At 39.1% G+C, this 22092-nt stretch overlaps 1 protein-coding gene across 2 annotated transcripts in view; it reads right to left on the reverse strand.

Annotated features, from left to right (window-relative positions):
* The window catches only part of LOC142094562 (transmembrane protein 132B-like), a 472770-nt gene that overhangs the window by 355247 nt on the left and 95431 nt on the right, over nt 1-22092 (reverse strand). For both annotated transcript variants that reach the window (XM_075176849.1, XM_075176839.1), the window contains one exon: nt 5094-5979. In XM_075176849.1, the coding sequence (XP_075032950.1) occupies nt 5094-5979 (886 nt within the window). The remainder of the gene's footprint in view (nt 1-5093; nt 5980-22092) is intronic.

Consider the following 22092-nt stretch of genomic DNA (forward strand, 5'->3'; position numbering starts at 1 on the left):
TCTTCCCTGTGCCTCACATCCTGCTTGTCTCGTTCCTCCCTTACTCTTTAATCCTATCTATCCCTGTTCCTATTATTCCCTTTTACTAGTTAATTCCCACTTTTGCCCCTCCAAAATCACACTGCAGCCACCTTTATCACACTGCATCCTCCTCCATCACACTGTGCCCTAATTCTTTACACCGTGCCCCCCTCCATATCTCTCCCTCTCTCCCCTCCATATCTCTCTCTCTCTCTCTGTGCCCCCTCCATATCTCTCTTACTGTGCCCCCTCCATATCTCTCTCTCTCTCTCTCTGTGCCGCCTCCATATCTCTCTTAATGTGCCCCCTCCATATCTCTCTCTCTCTGTGCCCCCTCCATATCTCTCTTACTGTGCCCCCTCCATATCTCTCTCTTTCTGTGCCCCCTTCCATATCTCTCTCTCTCTCTTTGTGCCCCCTCCATCTCTCTCTCTCTGTGTGCCTTTGTGACCCCTCCATCTCTTTCTCTCTCCCTCTTTCTCTGTGCCCCCTCCATATCTCTCCCTCTCTCCCCTCCATATCTCTTTCTCTCTCTGTGCCACCTCCATATCTCTATCTCTGTGCCCCCTCCATATCTCTCTCTTACTGTCCCCCCTCCATATCTCTCTCTCTGTGCCCCCTCCATATCTCTCTCTCTCTGTGCCCCCTCCATATCTCTCTTACTGTGCCCCCTCAATATCTCTCTCCCTCTGTGCCCTCTCCATATCTCTCTCTCTCTCTGTGCCCCCTCCATATCTCTCTCTCACTCTGTGCCCCCTTCATATCTCTCTCTCACTCTGTGCCCCCTCCATATCGCTCTCGCTGTGCCCTCTCCATATCTCTCTCTCTCGCCCCCTCCATATCTCTCTTCCTATGTGCCCCGTTTATATCTCTCTCTCTGTGCCCCCTCAATATCTCTCTCTCTCTATGCCCCCTCCATATCTCTCTCTTTGTGCCCCCTCTATATCTTTCTCTCTCTCTGTGCCCCCTCCATATCTCTCTCTCTGTGCCCCCTCTATATCTTTCTCTGTGCCCCTCCATATCTCTTTCTCTCTGTTTAGGCTATGTGATTCTTGCACATGCCTGTACTGCTGGGCTGAAAAAGTTCCTCACAAATGTGGAGGTGTTCAAATTGTTTTTCACCACACACAGTTCTAAACCAATTGTACCGTTATCTGCTCCCATCAGGGCTGCCACCAGAAATTATAGGCCCAGTACAAACATAACAGGCAGAGCCCCACATATTTCCTTATCTCACCTCACTCTCATATTTAAATTATTCTCTACCCAACATTTGCTTCTCCCCATTCTCCTCTCTGCATTTCCATGCTGTCCCCTTTCGGCTCCTCTCTATTGACAGCGCTGTGATGTTATTAATTAATGTCTGGGAGCCAGGCACCTGGGGAGCTCCACACACTGACAACTTGGGAGTGGAGGTAGACATGCTGCCTACAAGGGGGCCTGCTGCCGAATTCTTAATTACACAGAGCTGCTGCCTAGAAATAGGACCAGCTACCTCTCTTAATTCACTGCGGAGGTCCCCACACCTAATAAATTTGATTGGGCCCAGAGCTGGTGGGACCTCATACTGCTGTACTCGCTGTACCCCTCTGATGGCAGCCATGCTCCCCACATACAGTACAATGATAAGTAAGTTTAATGAAAATGATTAAATTAACCAATCACAATCTATATTCTATGTTGGTTCTTTTTTTATTATTTTTAGCTGTAACTAATTGCCTGCATATACAGTGTGAATGGGAACAATCTGAAACCAATTTTTAATGAGCTATGAAGTTTTTTTTTATTTCTGTGGTCCTCACCACAACCTCCTCTGGTGGACCCAATGTGCTCCAATCTAGCACTGGCAAACAGCAAAACCAGTGACAGCTCTGTTTGAAATTAGCTGTGACCTAAGTTGAGGGTGGGAGGAATATCAAATATAATGGAGAAAGCATGGTTAGCATTGCTGCCCCACAGTGCTGGGGCCATGGGTTCAACTCTGACCAGGGCACTATTTATGTAGTGTGTGTGTGTGTGTGTGTGTGTGTGTGTGTGTGTGTGTGTGTGATCCAATATTCTCTGGAACACAGTGTAGAATATGGTTGCACTATACAAATAAACAATAATAAATAAATAAATAAAAAAATAGGAAACAATGATAGACATCCCCCAAATACGTTTGCTCCCATTTCTCGTCTATATTGTTATGGTGTAAGTCCCTTTAGTTTTCACTTTTTTTTAGTAAGGTTTCATTCCTGAGCTAGCTTGAAGGTGGAAGGGTTAGAACCAGCCATTAGCTAATCAGAACATTAGAATCTTAGATTCACGTGCAACTACTAAATCTTGGAAACAGCAGCAAGCAAGCATGTGGACTAGCTCTATAAAAGGTACATTAACCTACTGTGTACTGTGTTCATACATATTATATCCGTTTAAGGAATAGTTATCTTATAGAATAAAAACAGCATGTGCCTGAATGAAACTAAGTTAACACATCCAAATTATTTCTATTTAATTCGCAAATGTAGTAACCTGCGCTGAATTAGTTCATGTAAAAGAACAACCTTGAACAGCACTTAATTAGATCAGCACAGGTTAAGGCATATAAAGTAGGAAAAACGGGAGATGATCATGTACCAGCTGACATGGGTCATTTTGCAGAATGAGGAATTAGCTTCAAACAAAACCTTACATGGATAGATACAAGTGAAAAGGTCTCACCTTATAATCTTAGATTCGCTGAGAACTTCAGATGAACAGTAGCACTCATCATATTAATGAAGGGCATACTACAAGCAAGCCAATAGGGTACATCATCTGCACAAACCATCATTGTCTATGTCTCCTTGCTGCTGTCCTTGTGACATTCGTAATGAAACAAAACACTTTAATGGAAGGAGAACTTGTTTGAAGATAATTGGCTATATCTGCCAATTCGAAAAAAATTAAGAAGGAAAAAATATGAGTGAGTCTTTTGAAAACGAAACTAATTAAAACTGGCTAATCCGATCCCATTACTGTCAGCAAGACTGTGACCGAGTCAGAAAAATAATTCACTGACAGATTCAGGCTTAACTGGACTGCCTTGTAACACTTTGCTCACATTACATATGACTTTGAAGTGGTTAAATAACCTGGAGAGATGTCACAAAGCTTTGGGCTGCTGAGATACAACTGCTTTAATTAAAGGGAAACAAAACTGAAATTCAGGAAAACACAGAGTGGCCCTGATTATACAGGAACTATTTCCTGGTTCTGATTAGTGTTTCATCCTCTCATCTGACTTAAACTACAACAATTTTTTTTTCTTTTTAGGCTTCAATCCAGATGTTGAGGATATCTTAATTTGGTCACATGTGCCACAAAGTTAGGAATGTGACATTTTTAAACATATTGGGAGGAGCCTGTGGAAAATTGAAATTAAGCATTCCTCCTAACGTAACCCCAGGATACAATGTGGGACGTTTACAAAGTCTGTCTGAAAAAGGAATTAATCTGCTTGAATGGTGCTCTCAGCTGATCTTTACAATTTTCATCTTTCCTTAAATTCTGAATTTAAGTCGGAACTGTGCCCAGACCATGGCCTGATCCATCTGAGCTATGACCATTTATCTCTAGAAAAAAACGTCTTTTGGGGAGACATTTAAAAAAAATGTTTTCCAAATGTGCTTTTTTTTCTAAAGTACCTTTTTTGCACCAATGTTCTCACTGACTTCCCAACTGAATTAAGGCACAGGCGTTAATGGTATTTTATAGCAAGCATTAGGTTAAGTTGGAAAATAAGTGTGAAAATTAGGAAAGCATTGTGTCTCAAGTGAAATGGGTCAGTGTTTTCTATCTGTGGTCTTTAAATACACCTCTATGTATATTCTTTAGTTTAAATATATCTTGCACACTAATAAATGGTTGTAATGTACTCATGATTTTGGTTCCTTGGGGACCAGTAAAGTCTACTACATCATGCAGATATTTGAATACTCGGTCATTATAAATTTAGCACAAAAATACAGAATATCATTGGATATAGATAGATTCTCTAGGTGACATGTAGAGACTGACTACAATGACTACAAATGACACAAATCAAAATGCCGGAGCTTCACGTTCAGATAGTATTGTCAGGTCCTTATGACCTTAAGATATTGGATATCAATAAATGAAATCCCAATATGAAACAATGACGACAATGTGAAAAGTGCTGTCAGTAAGATTTGTCAGCAGGATATTTAACAAGTGCCGTGGTAGTACTTGTACCCAGGGGCAGGCTGGGCTGGGGGGCAGGGGGCATCTACCCCTGAAGGCAGTCCCATAGTGGGCTACCTTGGGCTGGGTCACTGGGCCACCTGTATTTATTTCCTTTAAAATGTTCCTATTAGACTGCTGAGTTGAGTCTTGCCCACTGGGCTAAAATTTGCAAGCCCTCCCCCGCTTATACAGCCACCATACCTTTTTTGTTATTCCTATCTCAGGATGGTAATAACAGATTAAAATCATTACATACTGAGAATAAAGCATTTTTTAAAAGTCAATAATAAACAATATATGTTTTCATTTTATAAATAAATCTTCTTTTCATTAGTGGAATTGAAGCCAAAATCTGGGCTTTCTGTTCCATTGTATCAGGCCAGTCCACGTATGTGTATGTCTTCAAAGACTGGCCCACAAAGTGGAAGGCATTGCTCAGATACATCAATGAGATGTCTATCATAAATGCCATGATAGACAGCAATAAAAACAAAAAACAGACTTATATAGGGCTCTCATTAATAGATAGGGAACTGTGTCTGGAAAATTGTATGCACAATATAAAAGTAAGAAATAATATGCTGACTGAACCGCCATGTCAATAGAACCAAAATATCAACTGTACAGATGACAGAATACGCACATACATACAATTCAGCTCTGGAACATCACTTATTAAGCCATGAAAATTAGATTTAACCTTACAAAATTTGTTTGCATTTCAGAACTATTTAAAAAATGTAATTTCAAGAAATACTTATGTGAATTTGGTTAAATGATGTACAGTAGATTTGAAAAACGACCTTGTAAACATAAATAGGTCTATTGCATAGTATAAAACATACCTTAACATGAACTGGTGTGTCCCGGAGTCTCCTGCCACTGACACAAAGAATGTTACGATATCCCCTACTTTTACTGGGCCTGGTGTGTAACGAATCTGAATATTGTTATCCAGTCTGAGTACAGACATTCTCAAAGTTTGCTGAGTAGGATAAACGATTACACTGCCAAATCTTTCCATTGCACTTGAGATTTTGTGGCCAGTGGCTTTACTGGAGTGTATCCTGTTCGACCATCTTGTTTCCTCTTCTGAACATTCTTCATTTTCTCCTGTGGTGTAGACAATATGGTGCAATTCCAGCGGTATGCCAACTGGTTGAGCGGAGTCCATACGTTCCTCTGTAGGGGCAGGTGTACTTAACCAGCTGGGCAACAGCTCCAGTTCTGCCACACACAATCCCAGATTCCCTTTCAGTCTACAGCTCGATGAAAGTTCACGGTTTTCAGAGACAGCAATTAATTTGACACATGGCAAAATCTCTGATGGATGATAATCCTCCCAATCGTTTCCAGTAATATAAAACAAAGCCTGCACTTTTGGCCTGTCAGAATATATGGAGCTCTCCATTATGTGGGACTTTAGCTGCCAGTCGAATGTGAATTTGTTGGTTGAACTGAAAGTACTTGAGGTAATGATCACATTTTTTGGCACAGTCTGTTCTGCTGAATAGGGTCCATAGGTGGCATTTATCACTGGTGGCACCTTGGCTTTGTATATGAAAAGTGGTTCTGTTCGAGACTGTAAGCTGGAGTTTTTCATAAGGTCTTGATTGGCCTCTTTAAGGAAGAAGGAGACTTCAGAATTATAAATGTGATAGTTAACTGGTAGAAACACAGGTACAGATGAGAACCGCTGTATACTGTCCATCGTAACCCGGCTCTCTGCCACTGTATAAGAAAAAAAGATTATATGAAATTGGACAAACGAAAAAAAAAAATGGTTGTTTTTATTATTCAAGACTATGGAGATTTACTAGAATATCATTCATATAAATAATTTCTAAACCAAGTGGCTCTACAATGTTTATTCTAGAAAGCAGATATAACAGTACAGATGATATAAAAGATGCACATATTGTTCTTTATTTAATGGAGAATAAAATATGTCAATAAAATCCACCTTCTGCCTAACTATAATAATGTAGTAGAACTGTAGGGGTCTCATTCCCGGGACCCACTCAACCCCCACACGAAGGTGACGTAAATATGCCACAAATAAGGCATATTGTGCAGAAAAATAAAAAAAAAAGAGCAGCCCTCCCCAGCGTCCCCAGATTTGTCATCCATAATCCCAGTTTGCATACTAAACCTAAACCTAAAATTGTTTATATTTTGAAAAGATAAACAAACTTCAGGTCATCTGGCAGTAATTTAATCATCATGTGATTTTGACATTCGCCAGATGTTAAAAGTACTGTATCATCTGCATACAACCTGATTTGTTTGTTGCTTATTTTAGTGGATAATTAATTTATAGCTATCAAAAGCAACAATGGTCACAAAACTGAACATTGAGAGACACTTCATGGTATACTACCTCTTTCAGACAATTGTCCAACAACTACATTTTTATGTGATTGTAGTGTGAGTTAAACCACAACAATTCTCTCCAGCCTCTCATGCAGTTAATTTTGGTCGACCAGGTCAACAAACACTGCATAAGTGGACTCTCCCTAATCCATTGCCACTTTATCAACGAAGTCCACGAGTACAGCACCAGTTGGTAATTATACAGCTCACTGAACATCATGTGTTCCATTAACTTGGAGAGTACTAATAACACAAACCACATCTATTAATTGTGAGACAATGTCTAGCTTTATGCATAATGTGATTCCTTTTATATACTTTTACAAGATATACTGACAAAGACATACAATTGTACATAGATGCAATGTCTTTAAAACAGTGCTGTAAAATTTGTCACATCATTTTAACTGGTTCACATTTCTATGTTCCCCATAATTTAGAAGGGTTAGTATATATTTCTGGAACAAAGCCTTCACATGGCATTCTAAATTCCATGGATCTTAACAAAGTATATATAACCTATATTATCATTCATATATCTTGTACATGAAATTAAATACCGTTTTATTGACAAAATTCACTGTGATCTATAATGTGTGGGGATAGCTGTGTAGTTCTTCCCTTCCACTGAACATAATTTATATGATCCATGATATATAAAAGCAATATCATTGGACATTACACTGCAAGCCAGTACAGCACGATTAAATCACTTTTATTGGATATTGTTAACTGCAGCACCAGAGGCGGTAACAGCAGAGTGATGGGTTAATCATTATTATTTGCTGTCTTGCAAAGATTTCATGGATAAAACTATCATTTTACAGGTAAAATGCCCCTCTGCCTTGATTTTAAAGCTTATATTCAATAATACTAGAGTTCTTATGAAGCAAAAAAAACTCCCAAAATATCATATAATTATCTTTCGTAGAGTATTGTTAGCTTATTGAATACTTAATATCAAGCCTAAATTAAGGGGTAAATCTCATCCATGCTGTCTGGCATCTTTGAGACTATTCGATCAACCTGCTATATTACAATCTGCTTGTTTGTTACAAGACTACAATGGTTCTAATATAGTTAATGTTTATATTTATCCCTATTTTTCCCCTCTGGCTGTGGACGCAGAAATGCACGGTGTGGATAGCGAGAGAGAGACACAGGGCCAATCATGTCACAGCAACTCAATCTAAGCTTTTTAACCTGTATCAGATCCCTTCAGGACACTGTCCAAAAGATGGGGCAGGAGTTGCAACTGTCTATAATGACATTGAATGAATGATTGTCATGTTAATACTAAACAATGTGTTTTAACTTCATGGCTCACATGTGAAAATTTTAATTTTGGGTTTTGGCGATCCTTTAAACTAACCCGGCACCTGTTTTATCCTGAAACATGTTATTCAAAAATCAGGAAAAAAAAAATTAAGTACTGCTTGTGCAGACACAAATACATGATCACTGAATACCTCCTCCTATAGCATATAGACTTAGTCAGGACAGGACAAGGCTCCGCGAGGAGCTGAGGAGGCAGCTCAGTGAGAAGCTCACTAGAGGGCACAAGTGTGAGGCTGTTGTGTGTCCTGCAGTAGGTCATGGACAGAGGACCAGTTGAAGCAGAATGTCCTGTACCAGAAGAGAGAGTGTGACCACAGTGACTGGCTGAGAAGAGAACCTCAGAAATACAAGGACTGTGTGATTCCTGTGTTCAGCCGCTAAAGAGAAAAGTGGTAAGTTACCTAGCTGCCCACTGGTTAGAAAGAGGCCAAGAATTGAGGTGGTGCCCTGCATGGGGGCTTGCTGTTTCTTGTTTTCTTTAAGCCAGTGTTAGTTTGCTGTAAAGTCGCTGATATTAAAACTCACCTAAGTTGCAAAAGTCTGAGTTTATATGGTGGAGACCCTTTTGTGTTCCTAAAAATTGTCTTACAGACCAAAGGTTACTACCTCTGAGCTAATTCTGGTAAATAAGCGATTTGTTCCACCTGTTTTCTAACGTCAGCCAATGATCATCTTTACATGTGTTTATGGTCATCAGTCAACTATAACATACAGCTTTATGACCCCTGTGCAAAACAACTGTTAGGACTGATCTCTACACATCCAGATCTTTTACAAACTTACAGGTTCACCTCTTCCAGGAATGATAGTATATACGACTCTACAAAGGATTTCCAATTCCTTACTTTCCTTAGCTGTATAAATTGCTTCAAATTTAACTCTTTCAACTTGCATATTTTTTCTGTTTAGCACCTCAAAACAACAATATCCCTGATCAGCCTTAAATCTTGCCCATCACTCTGTATTACACTACACACAAAGCTATTAAAGATTCTCAGATTGGAGAATGTGTGAAATTCCTGGAAGTAATTTATGGTTATTAGGTGCAGTGCAAAAATGTGCATCTAGTCTTGTGCTTTGTACATAAATATATGTAAACCTAAATATTGTACATATAAGCTCAAAGTTTTTTTGCCATCTAGATGGGATTGTGACCCATTTTGTCATATCTGAACATCTTCTTGAGCATCCCTTTCCTTACCACCTTCATTAAACTTTCTAATATTTTTTACGTTCAGTATATTAAACCCTTTAAAGACATGTTGTGTCTCAAGAATGTATCATGTCTGCTAAATGTTATATTTAGATTACAATGCCTTGTGGCACAAATATTTACATGCTGAGCACTGTTTTGCTCCTTGGCTATATACCTGGTATTCCATTGCAGCTCCATCCTCACAAATGAAACAGATGCCCCCACATTTGTTCAATCTATCCTTACCCCACATTTGCTTTTTTTCGAGCTGAGACCTAGTTGTTTCTCACAATGTCTAGTGGATACTAAAACTTACCCTGCAAAGTTGACGTTTAAGTGTGTTAAAGTTGCTATCTTGTCTGACAAGCAACATTACAAACATGCACATTCCTCTTTTGAACTGCACAGCTCTTATTCTTAGTAAATGACCACCGATTGGACCAGCAAGGGCATAACACCAAGCGCACTTTCCTAGTGGGGTATGGTGTGTCAAGATAGGAATGCGTTGGCAAGATTTTATTTTATCTATCATTTTTGGACCACCCCTTCATTAATTAAACTTTTCTTTTTCTCAGTGAAACCTCCTTTATCTCTTTAATCATGAGAGAGAACGGGACACAATGGCTGTTTTATTATATATATATATATGTCACATTTGTACATTTAAATACTTTTATTGCGTCTCACAAATTCTCTATCTCCACCCTTTGGAGCATATTCAATTGTTGGTGTTTTCCACTGTGGAAAAAGTATTACCGTTACCGTTATTATGGTAATACTAAGCCGGATTTCAGCTCGCAGCTCCCTAAGCCGCAAGCTGAAATCCAGCGTGAAATGTACTGTAATAACGGTATTTAGGCGCACTATTACCATAATGACGGTAATAGTGCGTGCGCCGCGTTACTTTAGGCAGCAACGCCAATAATTGATATGCCCCTTTGAATCTCATTAAAATATCTTGTCAGCAAACACCCACATAGCCCCTTCCGTCAAAAGGAGCAACATTTTGTAGCACACAATGACCTCCATCTAGACCGCTAACCTAAGAGCATTTACCCACATAAATTGGCACATTAAGTCACTAAGGACAAAGGCAAAGCAAAAAAAAAAAAAGGATTAACTTTGCTCCTCGACAAACCCTGCTACCATACAAGGGGTGCAAATTAGTATGTTATTTTGCACAGAAGTTAAATACTGGCTGCTTTTCATGTAGCACACAAATACGTGATAGCTTTATTTCTACACTGAAAATTAAAGGTGATCTAAGACATGCCCTATGCCAACTATAAATCTGTCCCTACATTTTAAATTGACTTCCCCCTCCAATGCAACATGGTTTTGCGAAGGTGCAAAGTTACTCCTTTTTTTTCTGCTTTGCTCTCCTTAATGACTCAGTCCAATAATGTCTCAAAACAGATGAGGGCCACAGTTTTGCAACTCTGTATATGACTCTTTTTCCATAATAATCACTAATGATATAAAAGAAAATCCATTTACAGAAAGTCATAGAACCCCAGAAATTGCAATTCTGGCAGCAAATGGTATTATAATAATCCATCGTCTAATCCAAGATTATTACATTCACCTTTATGTTAGAATAAAAATTAATGTCCTCCGCTAGAACAAGCATGGCAAGAATGTATCACTGAAGACTAAATAGAGATTATAATTAACTCTGTCTGAATAAATCTACATTTAACATTCAGCAGCAATTTGTATAGTAATACCTTTGGCTGAGAATCATTGTGAATACACTGTATGACTGGATTATTATCATGTGTAACTCTTGCTATTGTTACAGTAATTAATTTGAAAGATTGGCAACCTCTGCGTAAAAGTAATCTAATACCCACAAGTACTGGGAATTATCTCGGGAAGTGACACACTACCACACTATCTAATGCAACAAAGGTGTGAGCCCTTGAGAATCTCCTAGACAAGACATGTTCAATGCAATTCATTATTATTTCTGACTTTATATATATGTCTAATAACAAGCAGCAATGAATATGAAATGTTACATATGCACTTCATTAATGCCAAAAATGACACATAGATTTATTTTGCAATATATACCAAATAAAATAATGTTCACTTGGTTCTGTGGGGATGGAGGCTACTTGTTAGTTTATATACACCTTAATGATTTATCACTACATAACCATGTCTCATTACATATCTATACTTGTTTAGGGAGTGTTCGCCTACTGTATATTAAGGAAAGTTTATTTTTCAATTGGTATACATATAATTCACTCATATATATATATATATATATATATATATATATATATATACATACAAGTTAACCCGTGCATGATACTCATGCATTCTAGTCAAATCAAGCTACTTAAGGTCTTAAAAAGGTTCTTGTCATGCATTTGGGCCTAGCCCAGGCCTCCTCAGGGTAAGAGCGTTACTTCCCGACGCAAGCGGCCTTTTTAATGTGTGTTCATGAGGTAAAATTACCTCACGAAAATGAGTTTGACCCCTCAACTCGTAAATTTAGCCTTTACTACCCCTCCTACGGGGGGAAGGGAGGATGATGGAAGTTAACTGACTTGACTATTCTAATTTTTTTGTCAAATAATGTATAATGTATAAATTTCAGGTCAATTGGATGAGCCCTTTCTGAGAAAATAGTTTTTTCCACACACACACACACTAACGCACGCCTCTACACATGTGTGTTCATGAGGTAAAATTACCTCACGAAAATGAGTTTGAGCCCTACCAAATTTCAGCCCTTTTTGAATTTTTTTTCCCACACACACTAAGAATTTAGTAGGTCAGTGTATAACTCTGCCCAGCAGGTGGCGCTGCAACTTGTTGTTTTTTTTTCACACACACACAGACAGACAGACGCCACTAAGCATTTATATATTAGATATGGCTAACACTGCTCCTCACTTTGTAAATACACACAAAACACACAAGTTTTGTAAAATGTTTGCAAATGATTGTTTTAAAAACCATACACCTTTCGGGGGTAAAGTTCTAATTCTTGGTGGAGATTTTAGACAAACTTTACTGGTCCTAGCACATGGAAGCAGATTGGTTATTATAGTAGCCAGTATTAAATTCAACAACCTCTGGGATGAATTTGAAATATTGACATTGACTAATAATGTATGGTCCGTTGATTTGGCATTCAGCGATTATCTGATAAAACTAGGAAACTGAGAACTCACAAATGGCAAAGATCTGTCTGAGGACATAATAGAAATTCCTGAATGCTTAATTTGTAAAGGTTCCCTAATTCAACAAATATTTGGCAATACTTTGCTGCAAAAATATTGATGTTGGTGAAATGAAATCAACGAACAAATTCTAAACTTATTGGACGGAAACAAAGTTACACACCTAAGCAGCAATTATATCCATGATAGTGATGATAATGACAAAGAAAATTACCCTGTGGAATTTTTAAAAGAATTAAGTCCATCTGGAATGCCCATTCACAATATGAACTTAAAGGTCGGAAGCATAATTATGCTGCTGAGAAATTTAAACACTAAACAAGGTCTTTGCAACGGGATGCATTTATCTATAAAGACATTAAGACCAAATTTGATTATTGCACAAGTCTTGACCGTAACTGCAGAAAATTAGATTTATTCCAAGAATAGACGAAGCACCGATTAATACAGACCTTCTATTTGTGTGAAAATTGGCAATTTCCAGTGAAACTAGTGTTTGCCATGACCATCAATAAGTTGCAAGGACAAACATTAGAAAAAGTTGGAATATATTCACCTAATCCTGTTTTAGTCACGGTCAACTTTATGTGGCAATATCCAGAGTACGGAGATCTGCCGACTTGAAAATCAAAATTATTTGTGGTTTGGAACAGGGGAAATTGGTAAAAGACTCTGAGAAGATTTATACAAAAAATGTGGTACACGAAGAAATATTTGTGAAATAGAAATTGTGTTAAGATTTTTTGAGTCAGTAGTTGATTCCAAATTCGTGGAATAAATGATGTGCAGAATTTAACCTTTGCTAAAAAAGGGTCCAACATGATCTTACTCTTATTTTTTCCGTAATTTTGATGAGCTTTTAACTAGTATATGATAATTTGTGCAAATATTCTCATAAGAATAAGTTGAGATAGTGTCTATGTTTTGCAATGCAGAAACGGAAAAACTATGTGGATACATTTTTCAGTTTGTATATATGTACTCATACCTCCAACTGTGGTACTACCAGCCTGAGCTGCATTCAACCACTTAGTGAACACAATTTCAATATTGCTTGAAACAGTGATAAGTGATTCCTGTGGAGAAGTACACATAGGGCCTGAGTCATTAAGGAGAGCAAAGGAGAAAAAAGGAGTAACTTTGCATCTGGGCAAAACCATGTTGCATTAGAGGGGAAAGGTAAATTTAAAAAGGGAACAGATTTATATTAGAGGTAGGGCATGTTCTAGAGCAACTTTAAATGTCAGTGTATAAATAAGCAATGAAGTATTTGTGTGCTACATGAAAAAACAGTCAGTATTTAACTTATTTGCAAAATAATAAACTAATTTGCACCCCTTGCATTGTAACATGGTTTGTCCCAGAGAATATTTACTCCTTTTTGTGCCTTACTTTCCTAAATGACTCAGGCCCATAGGGTCTGATGCTGAGTTCACTTACTCCAGCGTGCACAGCATGAATTGTGCAGATTTGCACTGCGCATACCCACAAGGAGAAGAGATGCATATGCGACAATACACACTTGCTCGTTTCTGGCCCCTTGTGTCTCCTTGTGACTGAAGAGGTGGAATGGGGGAGGAAAGAAGTGTGAAAATGCAGGCAGAGTACAGTAAGTGCGTGTTCATGCAAATGGGCCTTATGCAGACCTGCAGGAACAGGCATATTATTATCATCATTTACTTATAAAGCTCTAACATACTACAAAGCGCTGAACACTGAGAGGTTTAAGACATAAATATATTACATACATGACATGCCCGAATAGAGATGCAGAGTCTTACGCGCCTCCAGCCTTCACCAGGGACTTCCCCAAGGGAGTTTGCGTTTCGCTGTGGGAGACGCGCAGGTCACAGTCCTCAAAGAGAGTTATCAGCGAAGCAACTAGATGGTATCGGAAAGTCAGGCAATCCGGGTCGAAACCTCGCGAGCAGGTAATTACACAAGAATGATCTAATAGAGAGGTCAGACAAGCCGAGTCAAATCTGTGCAAATGTGAAGATACGGAAGGGGAATCTGAAAGGGTAGTCAGGAAGCCGAAGTCAGACACAGAGATCAAATAATCAAGGCAGTAGAGATAACAAGGAGCAAAGTCAGGCGGAAGCCAAGGTCGTAAACAGTAATCAGACTGGATGTTGAGAAGCAATGCAAGGGAGCGCTGGAGCATGGGGACCCAATACTCTGGCACCCTAATGGTGCCAGAGAGGACTATAGAGACATGGGGGCCACGTAATTACCAGCGACAGTGATGTACACAGTCGCCAATGGGTCCAGGAGTTGACTAGCAAAGGGACGCGCTTGTGCAGAGCTTTCTCCCGGCCTGTCGAGGATAGTGTGTCAGGTTGCCAGGCAACCAAACGTGACGCGTCATCGGAGGTAGGTGTCCGTCCCTGTGCGGAAGCATAAACATAGGGACATCACCTGACATTGTCAAGCATAACTGTCCTTTACCAGTTATAATAACTGATTCTCCATCCACTTCTGGTTGCTTTCAAGCAGCACAGGCACTCTTGTGATGAACTTGGAGTAGCTGTGAGTATCCTGGTGTCTTGCTTTATTGTCATGCCCAGTGCTGGAGACACAGCCAGAACTTATGTTCTCCATGTGCAAAGGCAGCTGCTGTCACTAAGGGGGCAGTGGAGATCACCAAGGTGGAACTGAGATGTCAATAGCAATCATCATTGAGTTTCTCTACGGTGTTCGAAGACTGAGGGCTTGATGCTGATATAGGTGTAGAGCAAAAGAAAGGAGTCAATTTGCTCCTGGACAAACTATGTTACATTACAAGGGGAGCAAATTAAGAAATGTTTTTTTTACACAAGAAAAATATTGGCTGCTTTTTCATGTAGCACACAAATTAATTGATAGCTTTATGAAATTTAAAGGTGACCTAGGACATGCCCTACCCCAACTATAAATCTTTTATCACATTTGAAGTTTACATCCCCCTCCAATGCTTTATGGTTTAGCCAAACTTGCACGTTTTTTGTTAGGCTTTGCTCCTATCTTAGCATCAGGCATTGAATCTCATTTCCACATCCCTGTTTCAAGGTCTGCTTGCTCTCCAATAGTATCGATACAGCTATAACTAATCCTGCTCAATCCCTTACATCTCTGGAACTGACACTAAAAATTACTTTTTCCCAATATTGCTTACTTGGAAAACAACAGATAGGGAGTATATTTTGGTGTAAATAATTATTGACCTTTTATCATCAGAAAAAAAACAATTAAAATGCAATTCCAATTAGTTTCAAAGGTGGATTTCCTGCCAACTTACACAAAGTCAGTCTATAATATTTAGTTCTTGCTCTTTAACTACAATAAATTATTTTTGCTTCTCAAAATTTGTCAGCCTAGTTTTTTTCAGTATTTCACTGTGAGTAACAGTTCTATATGTAATAAACATGTGTTATTTGCAAACTCTTGCAAAAAGTACATTAAAAACTGAGTACTGCAGTACCTGAACAAAGCAAATCAATGTCCGTACAGGTCCACAGGGGAAGTTTTAATTCAATCTAAACACAAAGTATTACATTAAGCATACTCCTCATGTTCTTATATTTAATTCTAAATTCTCATAACTACTAGTTTGTATTTATTCTAATCATTTTTATGGGAATGTGCTAACAAAGCTTCAGAGAACAATATATTTGAAGTCTAGGGGGTAAATTCTTCTAGCTGCAGGTTTGAAAAAGTGGAGATGTTGCCTATAGCAACCAGATTCTAGCTGTCATTTTGTAGAATGTTCTCGATAAATGATAGCTAGAATCTGATTGGTTGCTATCGGCAACATCTCCACTTTTTCAAACCGCAACTTGATAAATTTACACCTGAAAGTGTGCAAATCTTTTCATACTTACTGGATTTGCGCAAATCTGCGTTTCTGTTTGGTACTTTATCTTTCTGTGTATTGCAGCACAGTGCATTGGAATAACAAACAGAGACTTGCTTTGTGGCGCCATCTAACTGGAAAACATTTTGGCAGAGACCAAAATGGTCCCAATTATTCAGATACTGTTTCCACTCCAGCGTCTTATTGAAAAGTTTCATGTGATAAATGTTCTCCCTGGTTTTCCGCCTATATACTTCAAGGAGCAGAGGACAGAGAGAGAATGCATGAAATCAAAAGAAGACCCTTCTGGAAATAATGTATAGTCAATTATTTCTTGCACTACAAAAACTCATTATAAGAATAAACCCTATCTATACTTCTCAGTATTCTGTGAGAATGTCTGCAGCATCCACCTGATGTGCAGTATGAATATGCATGGACGTGTGTTTAACGCTTTGTAATGGGACTTGACTTTGCTGCAGGCATGCAAATGAAAGGAGCTGTTCACGTTAGACATGTATCTCAGGCACTTAGACTACAGGTCAAGTGAACCTATTGCAAAGTTGTAGGTGAAATACTGTTCCCCCTTTAGACAAATGAAGTAAAATATATATAACATACATTGCCGATGTAAACTGGGTAGTAATCGCGCATAGCTTCACTTTCTTTAAATTCAATTTAACACAAGATTGATAGACACTAAATTATTATAATATTCCTGGGTCTGCTTATGCTTGGTAGTTAGAGATTGCTTAGAATAAAACGTGCAACACTTATTTAATAACATGATGCAAATAACCCAGCTGCTGTAATCCAAATAAATTTTCAATCAGTCAGATATTTGCTGTGAACAGACTATTACAACATTGATTTATGAATACAATTATCTGATTGGTTACCATAGGCTGCAGAACAACTGGGCTATATGTTGGCTATGTTATGAAATTAGTAATGTTATCTCAATAAAAAAGGCACAGTAAGAAGAAAAAAACAACAAACATAATTTATAAGTGCAAACTCTTCTCTCCTGTATGGTTCTTTATGTGTGTAAGTACACTCACTTTTCTACCAAGTGCATTTTAAAGGTGCTCAGTCACATAGTTTATTAAACACACAATAAAAGCTGGGTTTAGTATTGTTGTATGAAAGATGCTGCAGAAATGCACATGGTGGAGACAGCAAAGAGCAATAGCAGAAGCTGGCCTGGTCTGATGAATCACATTTTCTTTTACATCATGTGGACAACCACCACATTATTTTGCATTGGCTTTGGTCTGTAGGTTATCAGTGCATCAGGTAACTTAAAGGAATAAATTGCATTTTGTGATTGTCAAATGTAAGCATAAGCTAAGTTCTTTAGTCAATTCTTGGCTTGCTATCTTGTGAGCTTATCTACACATTTACTTAAACATGTATCTGTATCTGTATTACTCTGTATCTTCTGTCTCCCTCCAACAGTCACTACATTGGCTCCCCATACCATACAGAATTAAATTTAAACTCCTCACCCTCACCTTTAAAGCTTTTAGTCAATCTTCGCCTCCCTACATCTCCAATCTCATTTCTACCTACACTCCTACCCGCCCCCTCCGCTCTGCCTCTTACTGCCGCCTCACTACTTCACCGATCACCTCCTCTCACTCTCGTCTTCAGGACTTTGCCCGGGCTGCTCCCCTGCTGTGGAACGATCTTCCATGTTCCATCAGGTTAGCATCTACTCTCAAAGGCTTCAAGCGTGCCCTTAAGACTCATTTCTTTATTCAAGTCTATCAGTCCTCCTCCTAACTTCCTTGTCCTGGCTCTCTCCCCCAATTAGTACCACCCTTTTTGTGTCTCCCCTTCCCTTTAGGATGTAAGCTCTCATGAGCAGGGCCCTCTTTCCTTGTGTGCTACTTCTACTGTTCCTTCACCCTCTGTACCTCTTGGCCTGCTTCGCTAGCCCTGTTTTCCCTGTTTTCTTAAGTTTGACCTTCTTCTCGCTGATTTCTACCATCCCTTTCACTACCTGTCCTAGAGTTAATCTGATTTTGCTTTACCCTGTCACCTGTGTTTGTATATATTTTTGTATCATGTTGTGTCTTGGTTCTGTTTTCTGTATATGTAATGTACGGCGCTGCGGACCCTTTGTGGTGCCTTATAAGTCAAAGATAATAATAATAATAATAATAACAACATGTCTAATATATACACTTTCTCAAAGCAGCTAGAATTGTACCGCTCAGACAGATCTAGCCATTTGGGGATTTACAGTTGGTTGTAAGTCAATTTTTGTAGAGTGATTATGGGCATTTCTGTAGTGCGACGAGCACCAAAATGCATTCATATGTAACATTGTGCACATTGTGGAGACTGGGAATTGTAAATTGAGTATAGTAAGGTTGTGTTCACATACGTGTAGAATGCTCTCTGGAGGTGCAACATAATTAGACATGGACACATCCCCTGGATGCTGGATGGCTGGTGCAAAGATACACAATGATGATGAATATGCCCTATGTATCCGCTTCTTATTGGCTGCTTGACTCTCTTCAGCTGATAGTATATAACTCATTAACGTTGCAGCTATATTATATCAAGTTGCAGACATTTATACGCATTTCTTGCGTGTTGTTTCTATTTGGATTACTTCAGGAAAGAAGATTCCCATTGGATTTTTAAACAGGTAAACTAAAGATGTGGGGGTGATTTATTTCATTGCATTGTATATGGAAAATATGACCGATACGATGGATGTAAGTACGCTTTTTTGTGACACACAATCTTTATACATTTTGAACATGTCAGTTACCTGTAGCTGCCCAGACTGTCAATGACAGAATACATCACAGCCTAATAAGTCGGTAAGTATAATGTGCTTTGATAAAATAAGGAGGGAACGCCATGAAGACCTTACAAAATAATTAAAATTTCAACAATTGAGCTAAAGCAGACATTTTATCCATCAGATTAGTAGTATGGCACCTCTGACTCGCAGCAATGCAACAAAATATACACCGATCAGACACAACATTAAAATCACTGTCAAGTGAATTGAATAACATTGATTATCTCGTTACAATAGCACCTGTCAAGGGGTGGGATATATTAGGCAGCAAGTGAACAGTCAGTTCTTGAAGTTTATGTGTTGGAAGCAGGGATAATGGGCAAGTGTAAGGATCTGCCTGTGATAAGAGACAAATTATGATGGCTAGATGACTGAGTCAGCGCATCTCCGAAAGAGCAGGTCTTGTGGGGTGTTCCCAGTATACAGTGGTTAATGCCTGCCAGAAGTGGTCCTGCCAGGTGCCGTCCCCACTTCTCCTCTCCTGCTGGGGACGGACGCCGCTCTCCACTTCCTATGAGCCCGTTGCTAGGCAACGAAATGCTTCCTCAGGCCAGGCTCTGGGTGCATGCACGACCGTTGCTATGGCAAAGCTGAACTGCGATTCCCTGTCCACCAATGATAACACACCCACTTCTATATCAGGCAGACTCTGGCACTATTAGAGTGCCAGAGTAATTAGATCTCCTAATGCTCCAGCACTTCTGTGGTCCTTTCTGCATCCTGACTGACTCCCTGTGTACCGAAGCGGCTTGTCCTGACTTCGCTTTGGATTCTACTCTGGTCTGTTTCGTGCTTCCTGGTTTTGACCCCTGGCCTTCTGACTCCGCTTTGTCCACTCCCTGGTACCTCGCTTGCCTGCACGGTTACGACTTCTGCCTGTACGACTACGATTGTTCACCTCTCACTTGCTGGTAGCTTCCTCGGAGGGCCGCGTCCTGCACGCCACTTGCAGCAAAACCCAAACTCTCTTGCGGGGGTCTCCCTGTTCAGCGGCGCTAATACCTGCAGGTGACCTTCAGTCCGAAACATTCCGTGACAGGTACAAAGACAGACCACCGGTCACCCGGCGATAGGTTGTTGGACTCAAAGGCTCATTGATGCGCATGGGGAGCAGAGGCTAAACCGTCTGGTCCAACCCCAAAGCACAAACTGCTGTAAAAGTTAATGCTGACTATGATAGAAACATGTCAGAACACACAGTGCATTGCAGCTTACTGCATATGGGGCTGCACAGCTGCAGACCGGTCAGAAGTCCAAGCTGACCACTGTCCACCGCCGAAAGCGGCTATAATGGGCATAGTCAGTTTTGATCTAGAGCCATAAAGAAACTAAGGGAATAATAATAAGAGAAGACCCGCTAGAAGGAAGTGAGTACCTTATTTCTGTAAATTTGGACAGCAACTTTCAGTAACAGATGAGCCAGAATTTGAATAATTAAACAGTTATGACAGGCAGTCAGGAAAATAAGTATCTTTAGATGAAAATAGTGTGGCCATGTTATGGGGGACAATAGGAGTGGTTTGTCCATAGGTGAGCTCACAAGACTTTAAAGCAAAGAAATCTTATTAGCAATAGCACAAATACAATACAAATGGACATTTAGGGGTATATTTACTAAACTGCGGGTTTGAAAAAGTGGAGATGTTGCCTATAGCAACCAATCAGATTCTTGCTTCATTTATTTAGTGTATTCTACAGAATGACAGCTAGATTCTGATTGGTTGCTATAGGCAACATCTCCACTTTTTTAAACCCACAGTTTAGTAAATATACCCCTTAGTGTTAAAAGGTAAAAGTTATTGATAGACTCTATATAAAACAATACATTTATTGGGCCAAAGTTTCAATTCCAACCAGTGCCCTATCTGTGTGGAGTTTGTATCTTCTCTGTTTTCATGCTCCACTTTCAGCTTAAAGTCCAAAGGCATACTAGTAGGTTTAATGGCTTCTGATTATATTATGTGGCAAAGAATCTAGACTGTAAGCTCCACTGAGGCAGGGACTGACGTGAATGATTGGACATTCTCTATAATGCACTGCATAATGTGTTGTTATATAACTAAAAGTTAATAATGATAAGTTGTAAATACATTATGTTTCCCTGCCATATGGTACAGAAACAGATGTATGGCAGCAGATAGAGATCAACTGGTCCATCAGATCTGCCCAATTACTTATCTGTTCTTAACGCTACACTACACCACTTACCTGACATATCGACTAGAGAATCCAATTATATCTCCTTATATGTAAATTTCATCTCTACATTAGATTACCAATATTGTGTTATAGTTCAAAGAGGACTGGTGCTATTCAGCAACACCTAGAAATCCTGGAAGGTTTAGCACAATGTTCTGTATTTTGTATGAATATTGACCTACTGTATTAGTGTTCACTGAAGAAGTCCTTTGTTGCTCATTACTCTGCATTCTTACACCCATTTAGAAAAATAACCAAAGCAAAAAGGTGTGATAAAGCTGAATGCACCATTATGAGTAACAGACATTTCTATTCCTCTATTCAGATTAGCCAAATGAAGATCAATGTTTCTATAAATCTCAATGACATGTTAATGTAAACCTTAAAAAAGATAAAATGCCTTTTATCGCAGTCTTAGGAAAACCTAATAAAGATTTAACAGTCCATGAAGTCATGGAATATTCAAGGCTGTACTGTATGTTAGAGCTTCCTACTCCATTAATTTGTTATACAGACTAGTTCCCTCAACGCGTGACACACAGATTATACTCCGTAGGATAATTAATCTTAGCATATATTTTCACCATATATAAAAGGTATCACAATGTTTACTGCATTTACTAATAACATTGCTATAGTAGCGCGTAAACCGAATGGTATATACTCAATAAAAAAATGAAAGGGAATCAGTATTCATTGATTTAGCTAAACAAAGTATTAGAATGTTAACAGCAGCACAGAGTATTTTAACTCAGACAACTCCATGTGTCCAGGCATAAGCAAGTTGAAAGTGGCATGACCAGGGTGTAGCCTGTCTGAGCATCGAAACATCACTGTAACAGTAATAGTGTCAGGATTCTGTAAAACTGGTGCAGGAAAATTG

The sequence above is a fragment of the Mixophyes fleayi genome, chromosome 1 (genome assembly GCF_038048845.1).
Source record: "Mixophyes fleayi isolate aMixFle1 chromosome 1, aMixFle1.hap1, whole genome shotgun sequence".
Classification (NCBI taxonomy): domain Eukaryota; kingdom Metazoa; phylum Chordata; class Amphibia; order Anura; family Limnodynastidae; genus Mixophyes; species Mixophyes fleayi.